Source organism: Limulus polyphemus, unplaced genomic scaffold, assembly GCF_000517525.1.
Source record: "Limulus polyphemus unplaced genomic scaffold, Limulus_polyphemus-2.1.2 Scaffold6938, whole genome shotgun sequence".
NCBI lineage: Eukaryota > Metazoa > Arthropoda > Merostomata > Xiphosura > Limulidae > Limulus > Limulus polyphemus.
In genome coordinates this window covers 13,737-25,051 of record NW_013672548.1, presented here as the reverse complement: position 1 = coordinate 25,051, position 11,315 = coordinate 13,737, and the positions used below count along the sequence as shown (strand labels likewise).

Below are 11,315 nucleotides of genomic sequence, written 5' to 3'. Positions count from 1 at the left end.
GGACCATTTTCATTTATATAGTGCTCTTGTGAACACAAATTAGTTAGCATAAATCTGTTAAACGACGAAAACTTAGGTGTCTATTTACTTGTGACCACTCAGTGTATGTATTTTTGATGATGATATTATTAAAAATTTTTTGTTTAAGGTTTGAGAAAGATATGCTGTTAAAATAAGTGTTTCTGTTTCAGGATTGAAACACCAGTCATCTCATCGATCATCAGAAACTAAACTTATTTATCATGTAAGTATATAAATCAAGATGTGTATTTCAGAAAACAGATGTGGTTTAGCACTTAATTCAATGAATCCTGCTGATATTTTTGTAGATATCTATAAATCTGCTCAGAAGCTCAACTTGTAATGCCTGTAAATGTGGTGAAGTAGTTGGATTAGCTTGTCTTTATTCCATATATACAACATTCTTCTTGAAATATGCTATCTTAAAAATTTATTAAAGTTTGGAGACTGCTTGACTGGGTAATGAAGAAAACTTTATTATAAATGTACGACATTTCGACAAGATTATCTCATCCTTAGGTACAAGTAGTTTACAGACACACATGAATATACATATACAGTATGGAACAAAGAGGTCATATGACCAGAGATTGATTCATATAGGTATCTTGGTATCCCTGGGTGTTGGTTTAGGGTGGGACTGTTTTGTTCAATTAGGATAGCTTCTTTTATTCTGCATTTATTGACGTTTAGTTCTTTGTTTAAAATTGCAGTATTTTGTGTAAGATATACTGTGTTTTTTGAGTTGCAGTGGTGGTAAACATGGGAAGGTTTGTTATTACGTTTGGTGAATCTGGTTTCCAATTTTCTTCCGGTTTCTCCGATGTAGAATTCTGGACAGTTATTACATGTTATTTTACAAACAAAGTTAGTATTGTGTGAATCTATGTAATTTTTACTTATTAATGATTTCAGTTTAGGGCTGGGATTTTGGGTGAATTTGAAGTCAACAGGAATTTTATGTTTGATGACAAGTTTTCTCCAAGTGTTGATTATTTTTGAACTGATGTTAGGGATAAATGGTAAACTGCAGTGTAACATTGTATTGTTTGTTTTTTTTTGTGTATTAGTGTCAATTTTGTTTGTGAGTAGAGTTTGAGGTTTTTATTCTGGTGGTTGTGTGGAAATTTTTTGACAATGGTTAGTAGAAATTTGTTGGTATGAATGAAGGAATGCTTTATAGAGTTGATTTCTTCATCTGTATAGTCAGTTGAACAAAAGTCTTGAAGCTGTGTCTATAAGTTTTTTTAGTATATTGATTTTTTCGTTTGGATTCATGTGCAAAATTCCAGACATAGAGGCCTGTGTGAGTGATTTATTGGTGAATTTTGGTTTTGAACTGTGTGTTGGATCTGATAATGTTAAGAATATGTAGCTGTTTGTTATTTTTTGTGTTCAGTGGTGAATTTAATGTTAGGGTGAATGGAGTTTGTGTTAAAAAAAAGTGTGTATGTGTTTGGTAGAAGTGAAACCAGCAAAAGTGTAATCAAGATATCTGTACCAGTATAGGGGAGGATAAAGTGTGGGCTGTATGGCTGCTGTTTTGATCTGGCTCATAAATATATTGGTGAGAACAACTGAAACAGGGTTACTTATGCTTAAACCATCTGTTTGAAGAAAGTTTTTGTTGTTGAAAATGAAGTTGTTTTTTGTTGTTGTGAATTCTAAAAGGGACACAAAAAAGTTTACTGGGGATGTAAATTAAACGATTGGAGTCATTATGGTAGAGGTCAAGTGCAATATTACAAGCTTTTTTGTCGGGAATTTTAGTGAAAGTGACACAATGTCAAAGCTAGCCACTAAGGTTTAGGGTTTAGTTGGTGTAATGTGTTTCTGAAGTTAAAGACATCTTTAAAAAAGGAACCTGCAGAACTTATGTAAGGTGTGAGGGCCAAGGCTATGTATTTACCAAGAATGTAGTCATAAGTGGATAGTATAGGTCATATGGGACAGTCTTGTCTGTGTGGTTAGGGAGTGTTGTGGTGGTGTGTGTGAGTCAGTTTTCCTAAGATAAAGATCTTCAGTAATCAAGTTGTCTTTCTTCATTTGTAACGGTGTTTGGTTCAACTGTTTTTAAATACTATTTTAATTTATTTGTAAACATTTAAAGTTCCCATTGAATATATGAGACTTAGAATACTTTTTAGAGCCAAGAATCAGTAATAATGTCTGTTTAATGTATATAAAGTAAGATTTTTTGTGAACTTCCTCTATTACTCAAAATATAGGTTATATGTGTAGGGTTAAAGTGTCTTTCATTTCTGTGTTTTGTTGTGTTTAGTTATTCTTAGGCAATACTCAGTATTTTGCACTGAAATACTCTTGTGGTGTTTGTTTTCTTCACAGAGACCACCAAGAGAATATCCTGGTATTGACATGACCCCTCTCAGTTCCATCCCTGGTGGTCGGATTGAGCGTTACATGGGAAATCTCGATTTCTTCTTCATTAGAGAGACTACGAGCATACGTGAAGTAATTTAAAGTTTTTATGATTATTTCAACTGGTGTTGTTTAAGAAATAAAAGTAAAAATTAGCACCTCTTACCCTTTTGTAATTTAGAAAAGTTAGCATAACTTTCAGAAAAATAATGCTTTACTAGGGTTATTACTTAAAATACCAGTATGCTCAGAATTGTAAAGAAATCCTCAATAATTCTTACAAAATCCTCTTAAGTTATGAAGTGCAAAATGGAAATTAACTTAGTCTATACATAACATACTAAGATAGTGGTATAGGTTTTTAAAACTATAGTTCAAGATCTTATTATTTGTTATTGTTAAGACACTAATCTCAATAACAGACTGGGAAAAAAATTGGATACAATAATGTCAGTATTATTCTGTCAAGAGTTAAATTTGTTGTGTATGTTCTATATTAATGTAATAGTGTTCGAAAGGTATATATAACGAGTATTGTACATTAACAATATAAAATAAACCTCTGATAGAATAATGACATGATTATTCTAATGGTTGGGGATGTGTTTAACTGCTCACACATGAAGCCTTTTTTTGGCTTGATCATTTTCTTGCATTGTCCTCTGACGACAGACTCGGAGCTCCTTCAAGATACTACACTGTATCATTTGTTGACACTGCTTTTTTTTTTTCTAGCCTAGTAATCACATATAAAATATTTAATATGTGGTGTTTATTTAGCCACCCATTGCCATCTTTAGTTGCTGTTGAAATATGAGATGGTTTACAACATATGAATTCAAAGCTGATATTTATATATATATTTTTGACATTCAAAATGTACATGATAAGAAAAAATACAAATTTGCTATTCCTTTTACATTTTTCATTTCTGTTATCAAGTACTTAATAATAAGATTCATTATGTAAATGCTAAAGATGATGAATTGCATAAATAACATACAACAAGCTTTTTATTTTCTGTTTGTATTGTAACATGAAAACAACAGGTTTGATACACTAAAACTAATTTACCACCTTGGTTCTTCAGTGTCATTTATTATTTCATTCATTCCAATGATGGTGTGAAAAATACACTTAAAAGTGTATTTTTGTAAATATTTATAAATTAGATCCATTAGTACCATCTATTGGCTTATAAATTTTGTAATCAAAAGAGCAAAAACCATTTATTGTTTCTAAATTTTAGCCATTTAAAAGTGTATTTTTGTAAATATTTATAAATTAGATCTACTAGTACCATCTATTGGCTTATAAATTTTGTAATCAAAAGAGCAAAAACCATTTATTGTTTCTAAATTTTAGCCATTTAAAAGTGTATTTTTGTAAATATTTATAAATTAGATCCATTAGTACCATCTATTGGCTTATAAATTTTGTAATCAAAAGAGCAAAAACCATTTATTGTTTCTAAATTTTAGCCAGCTTCCAGCATATTTGTGTTAAAGTAAAGATTGGTACACTATCCAGTGAAAGGGTATATACATGGTATTTCACTTTGAAATACTTATTATCAAAGGTAAAAAAAGAAGTGATATACCCACAACATTACTTAAGGCCAGCATAGTATTATATATATATCCATCAAGTATACTGACTAAATAATTTAAATTAATGATTAATTAAAAATCTTGTATATTTAAGACTTTTCTACTTTGTTTTACTGAAGTATTTTAATCTTTTGCTAGTTGAGTAACTAGTTCTGTACAATTTTAATATTTATATGTTTATTATTTCATTCTCTCTTAGGTAGGAGGTCTTAATGGTTTTATGCATCGATTTCTATCAGAGGTGTTTGCTATTGTCCGAGCTCATGTTGCAGCCCTTGGTGGTAATGCTTTAGTAGCCTATCACATGAACCACTGTGTCTTGTTGTATAATCCTCACAAAAATCAAGTAAGTTCTACCAATTCTCAAATAAAAAGGAATCAAAGTAAGTCCTTTGAGAGTTGGATTATTTAATGTCTTTAATAAGTTTGTTTGGTGTCTTATTGCTGTTCAGAATTACAAAATGTTGAGGAATGTATAACACAATTCATAAGCTTGGTCATTACGTAGATAAGAAGCATGAAGAATCCTTATCTATTGCCCACTGGTAACTCTGCAGTACTTCTGCAGGCTTATAACACTAAAAATTTGGTTATTAATACAGACAGTGCTTGCATTCTGATCTGTCATAACTGAAGTATAATCAATTATGCGACATGAGGCTGATGATATTTTTTACTTGCACAGTTATAAGTGTTTGCAAAGAGGATGGCATGTAATAACACCTCCATAATATGATTTTTATATTCAGGTTACGAAATTTAAAGATAGTTTCACGGTATGATTGGTTTATGGTGGTGGATAGGTGAGAGAACATACTTAAAAAGTTATACATGTTTTTCTTCATTACCCATTCAAGCTGCCTCCAAGCATTATTAGTCTCAAAGAAATTTTTTTTAAATGATAATGCAAGGTTTGTAAACCATAGTAAGAAGAAGGCAGCACAATAGTTATGGCCCATCATTAATCAAATTTTAATAAGCTAATCAGTGAAAACAGCTTCTTTTATTATTTATTTTTTTTTGTATGGTAAAGGACATGAAAAGGTTGCGGAAGTTTCCAATATTTCACAAAAGTGTATAAAATAGAGAGATTACTTGTATTTGGTGCCCAGGTCATTAAAACATCAAATGGGTATGTTATATAAGTAATAAAAGTGACTAGGAAAATGCTATAAAAGAGGTGCTGTGAAAAGGTTGCGGAAAAGTTTCCAATATTTCACAAAATTGTATAAAATAAAGAGATTACTTGTATTTGGTGCCCCAGGTCATTAAAACATCAAATGGGTATGTCATATAAGTAATAATAGTGACTAGGAAAATGCTATAAAAGAGCCATCAACCAAATTTGATTGTTGTTGTGAGTAAATGTGTGTGTAAAATGTTTCATGGTTATAACCAGATCTGTTTAAACTGAAACTATAATTCCAAAACATACTTATCTCCACTGACACTATAGCTATTTCTCAATTTCCAGAGTTTCCACTCTTTGCCCAGCTAAGCATTGAAAATGCTTGTTCCAGTCTTTTATACCCCACTCTTTTGCCCTTGGCAAATTCTAATTTGCAAAATTCTCTGCCAACTTCAATGTGCCCTCTATCTAGGTATTGTATATAAGCACCTCATTCAGACAATATATTCACATTTTTTTCTTGACAAAGCATTTGGCTTAAGTTTCTATAAACAGAATTGTTGTGATTATTCACAACTTACGTTGTGACTTTGAACATAGTCCACTGACACTATGGTTATATCGTCTTTTATATTTATAAATTACTTAACCAAAAAAAAAAACATATCGAAGGGTATGAATTCCCAAGCTAATATTTCTACTATGGAAGCCAACTAGACCTCTTCTCTTCCACCTCTGCTATCTGATGTTTGTCAATGGCAAGGGGAGGGGTCTCTCTCAGTTGAAGCTGTTCGGGACATGATCTGTAGCGAGATGGAGTCATATATGTGGACCGAGGGTGTCTCTCCAGGGGATTCTGAGGCGGCTTTTGCAAATGACCTGGGACCAGCTGGATATTGGTTTTTTCCAGCTCCTTCTTTTACTAGGTCGGCCTCAATGGAGGATCATCTTGATCAGTCACCTCCAGCCCTTTTTCTTCAGTTGGTTAATCGGTTTTGGGGGTCTCTCCTATTGCATTTGACTCTACTCCTTTGTTGGTAGAGAGGACAGCAAGTAACAACTTGGTTTTTCCTCTTCTTGATGTTACTGTTCACACTGGGAGATTTTCCGCTCAGTTATGAGGTGGGATAACTATGCATTGTCTCACATTTATTGCAACGGCATGCTTTGGCTTATCACTGCCAGGAGGAGTTATATTTAGATGCTCAACGAATGAACCCACTTTTGGACCTTTGGGGGTCTAGTTTGGAACCTGTGATCACTTTAATCAGATCACAGTTTTATTGGATTTGTCTTACTCTCATGACTGTCCTGAGGTATTTATCTTGCTCAGTCAGAATGCCTTCTTCAGTTCTTTCTCTGTTTTCCTGGTTGGTTTGTTGTTGGGATTTATTGGGTAGAGATGCTTTGTTTCAATTACTGAATTGGGATTTGACAGTTGTTTTACATGCATTGTCTCATCCTCCCTTTGACCCCTTAGCTTCATGTTCTTTGTTTCACTTCTCTTGTATTTTTTATTGTTGTTGGCTTGTGGATGTTGTTGATCGAAGTTGTTTGCAATTCATGTGCATCGGACTCTTTATCATTCCACATTTGTCTTGCTTTACCTCAATAGGTCTTTTCTTCTCAAGACTGGCAGCCGGGGAAAGATTCTTCTCACCAATCCATTTGCCAGCCATTCCTCAACTTTATGACTGCTCCAATCCTGATCATTTGTTATGTCTTGTTAGAGCCCTCAAATGTTATGTGGCTCATACTAACTCATTTCGAGGTAGTAGGAATCGATTGTTCATTCATTTGAAACCTTCTATTTCCCGTGATTTACCTCCCATTACTTTAACAAGGTGGCATCATAAATTTATTCACATGGCCTTTTTTGGATTATTGTTACAGGAGAGGAATCTTTTATATGTCACATCTTGCCAGTTCGTCATATCTCTATGTCATTAGCTGCCCAGTTGAATTGCCCTCTGGAAGACATTATGCTGGCTGGTATGTAGACTACTCCTAATACTATCCTATCACATTACTTTCATGATCTGGCAGTTTCCTTTTCTGAGGGCTTTCAACTACTCCATGTAGCTATTTTGAACACATTTGTTAGATTTTCACCAGAGTTGAGTATTTTCCTCAATCATATACTCTTTTTTTTTCCAGGGTCCCTTTATTTTTTTCACTGTATCCCACTCTTGGAGAGTGTTGCCCAAGCAGGTATGCTTTCTCTTTTCAATTCTGCACTAGTAACCACTTTCGCTATAATTACTACAGGTTGCAACAGGCTCTGTTTAAATAGGATGTTCCATAAAACCATATAAGCACCTACTGGATGGTATTACCTTATTATTATGGACCTCGTGGACTATTATGAGTAAAGCTAAAGGGGATCCTGCCCACCTTCAGGTTGAATAAATTGGGATTGGTTTACTTTTTAAAATGTATGGAACCTGGTTCACGTATTGCACAGTTCCCAGAGCACTGTTCCTCGGGGCTCCCTAATGCATATTACCCCCCAGACTCTATTACTGGATCTCAGGAGTCCTTACTCTCTCAGTTTCCAGTTGCTGGGATGATAGACAGAGGCTTTTCCTCCAGAGTGTTCGAGTGTGTTCCTCCACTCTTGGGGGCCTTCCTACTTGGGTCTCTGAATGTTTTTTCCAGATGTCAGTAGGAGTAGCATCAGCCTCTGCAAGAGCCTACTCATAATTCTGGTTCAGCTTTGATATGAAGCTATCCAATTGGGGTGTGCATGGCCCTTCTCTTTGCTCAGTGTCGGTTTCGTATATTGTTCATGGTAGGAGGGGCTATCCCCAACCATATAGCCAATGTTACAGAACTCGGGGTTGTGGACTGCAATGTTATATATACTTTTGATTGGATCCCAACCTGTAGCCATAGAGTGATGCATTTCACTCTACCAAAATCACGATGAGAAAGTAAGCAACACTGAAGTGGACAAACTTTCTCCTCCACCTGAAGAAGTCCAAAAGGCAACACCCCAGGCTCGGAATGAACGGATCGTGTATGCCATACTCAACCAAAGGAACAGAACTCATCCAATATGGAATTATGAACATTCATATTCACTCCATAACCAAGTGGGGAAGAAGTATTCTGCTTGCCCCTGGAATTATGGAGAGGACGTGGAACCTGCGCTCAACCAAGAACCTAGGATGGGACCACTTCGTGTTCGGAATTATGAGGAGATAGTGGATTTACTGATGATTATTCATATTATGTTCCACCTTTGGTATTGGAACTGAGTTCTAGGTGAAGAGCATACCTGTTCTGAATGTAGTGTGGTCCCCCCATTCTTAAACCATTTTTATCTTGGTACATTCCTGTTCTTTCTGTATGGTTCATGCCTGCACCGGCCCCCCTCCACCTTCTCAGTGTGGGATTCTAGCTATAGTGTAAGCGGAGGTAAGTATGTTTTTGAAGCTAACATTTTCCTAAACTGAAAATGTATTTCCAATAATACTTACCTCCGCTGACACTCTCCCATCCTACCTCCCCACTAAAAGCGGTTTATGTGTCGTAAAGTGATTACATTATCTGACTGAGGTGTTGATATACAGTACCTAGATAGAGGGTGCATTGAAATTGGTGGAGAATTTTGAAAATTAGAATTTGGCAAGGGCATTTGAGTGGGGTATAAACAAACTGAAGCAAGTGTTTTCAATGCTTAGATAGGTAAAGAGTGGAAACACTGGATATCAGAAATACCTATAGTGTCAGCGGAAGTAGGTATTATTGGAAATACATTTTCAGTTTAGGAAAATGTTAACTTACATGCTAAATTTAAAAAAAATTAATATTGATTTGATGAACTGAATTATTTCAAGTTATGTTATTAACATTAATACTTTTAGATAATTTAATTTTTCTGTGTGTTTAGACAGCTGATTTTCGATTCCTTGCTAAACTGTACCTGTTACCAAATTTTATTTTTTATACTTATATTGAAAGTTAACACTTTGATAGCCATAACGTGGTCTTTCAGTGTTACTTGAAAGCTGACAGTTTATGAGAATTAGTAAACTAATTCAATATCAGTCCTCTTTCAGGACTTGTTTATCTGTTTCCTAAAGTTTTCTGAGGTAGTTCAAGAGTAGAATGTTATATTGCAAATACAACAAATGATCTGCCAGTAACCTTTGTAAACAGATTGTTTTATTCCATTATAGTTTTCTTTCCATAATGCATGATACTATCAAGATTTTTCAAATAGTAATATACATAACCATTCTTATGTTTTATATATACATGAAATTTCTTCCCTTAAAATAGACACAGTACTGAAGATTTTCAATCCAGATCACATCCATATGTTAATCAATATTCAGTACCATTATCTAAGAAATTTGCAAAAAAAAACAAGAATATTAATGTTGATTTCCTCAGTACTACAGTGGCAACAAACTTTTAAGACACCCTGTATTGTTAAAAGTAAAGATAACCATTATATTTATTGAGGTTTTCTTCTAATGTGAGGCTGTGAATCTCTAGGCTCAGTGTTTAGTGGATGTAGGAGGTGATGCCGTGCTTGTCCAGTACCACTCAGGTGAGCACAACTCTAGTGACGCAAGTACACGTTCCACAATGACCAGTCTTGCAGCTGCTTCAGATTCTTCTGCTTGACACATTATAAACCTGGAGGAGGAACAACGTAGATAAGTCGTCTTATAACAACTGGACTCTAAGTTTGTTTTGTTACTGAAGAGAAAGTGTTTGAAATTATGAAATGAATATCAGAAATTGAAAATTAAGAATGTCATTCAGTGAGAAAATATTTGACTGATTTATATATCAAGAAAAAACAAAATTGTTGAATACTATAAAAAAAACAAAATGAAAAACATCGGTCAGCAATAATATGTAATGAAAAGAATAAGAGTGGTAAAAGGATAAAGTAAAACAAGGCAAAAGTGCTAATTGTATAACATAACTTGAGAGTAAAAGGATAAAGTAAAACAAGGCAAAAATGCTAATTGTATAACATAACTTGAGAGTAAAAGGATAAAGTAAAACAAGGCAAAAATGTTAATTGTATAACATAACTTGAGAGTAAAAGGATAAAGTAAAACAGGGCTAATTGCAAAAGTGCTAATTGTATAACATAAGTTGAGAGTAAAAGGATAAAGTAATACAAGGCTAGTTGCAAAAGTGCTAATTGTATAACATAACTTGAGAGTAAAAGGATAAAGTAAAACAAAGCTAATTGCAAAAATGCTAATTGTATAACATAACTTGAGAGTAAAAGGATAAAGTAAAACAGGGCTAATTGCAAAAGTGCTAATTGTATAACATAACTTGAGAGTAAAAGGATAAAGTAAAACAAAGCTAATTGCAAAAGTGCTAATTGTATAACATAACTTGAGAGTAAAAGGATAAAGTAAAACAAGGCTAGTTGCAAAAGTGCTAATTGTATAACATAACTTGAGACTATTAGCATAATTAAAGCGCATTTTTGTAGTTTACATTTTCCAGCAAATTAATGCGAGTAGCCAATACATTTTTGATAATAGTAATGATTTTGAGGAAATATCTGTGGTTAGTTTTTGAGGAAAAAATATTAGTCATGCAAGATTTATATAGCAGTTACAGTTTTTTCTCCTGAAGTTGCATGCAGTGATTTGTAGAGGAAATATTATGCAAGCATTAGATAATAAGGTGTAGAATTTATATATGCATTATATTTATATTTCAAACTTTTGTTCAAATTTTGGTGCTTGTTTCTATAATGGTATTAATACTCTTAACATGTTTTATTTACGATTGTCTTTCTTAAAAAACTAAAGTTTTGGGTGAAGCTTCTAAAAATTGTAATAAGACTTAAAGACACATATATATATATATACTATCATTAATGCAGCTAGTCAGTATTCATTCTTTTTTTTTAGCTTAAAATATTATTTAGAGATTAAAAACCATTTCTTGTGTTTGAAGTATAGGGAAACTATAGTAATTGTAAATGTTTTAGTAGTTCTCATATTTTGGTTTAACATTTGTTACACAGTTATTTTGTAATTTCTAAGTTTTGCTCATTTAACTTCATAAATCAGTAACCAAATCATACTACATCAAGATTTTGATGTTTGTCAAATATCAATTTATCATTTAATTGAAGATTCTAGATTTCAGGTACATGTGATAAAAATCCTTTTTTTTTTTACAAA

General features: G+C 33.3%; 1 protein-coding gene across 1 annotated transcript in view; it reads left to right on the top strand.

Annotated features, from left to right (window-relative positions):
* The window catches only part of LOC106474196 (C2 domain-containing protein 5-like), a gene marked incomplete at its 5' end in the record, with an annotated part of 27,954 nt that extends 17,629 nt beyond the window's left edge, over nucleotides 1–10,325 (top strand). The window contains 4 exons of the mRNA XM_013934887.2: nucleotides 192–244; nucleotides 2,368–2,493; nucleotides 4,210–4,356; nucleotides 9,646–10,325. Of these exons, the coding sequence (XP_013790341.2) occupies nucleotides 192–244; nucleotides 2,368–2,493; nucleotides 4,210–4,356; nucleotides 9,646–9,777 (458 nt within the window). The remainder of the gene's footprint in view (nucleotides 1–191; nucleotides 245–2,367; nucleotides 2,494–4,209; nucleotides 4,357–9,645) is intronic.
* Between the last annotated feature and the right edge of the window lie 990 nt (nucleotides 10,326–11,315).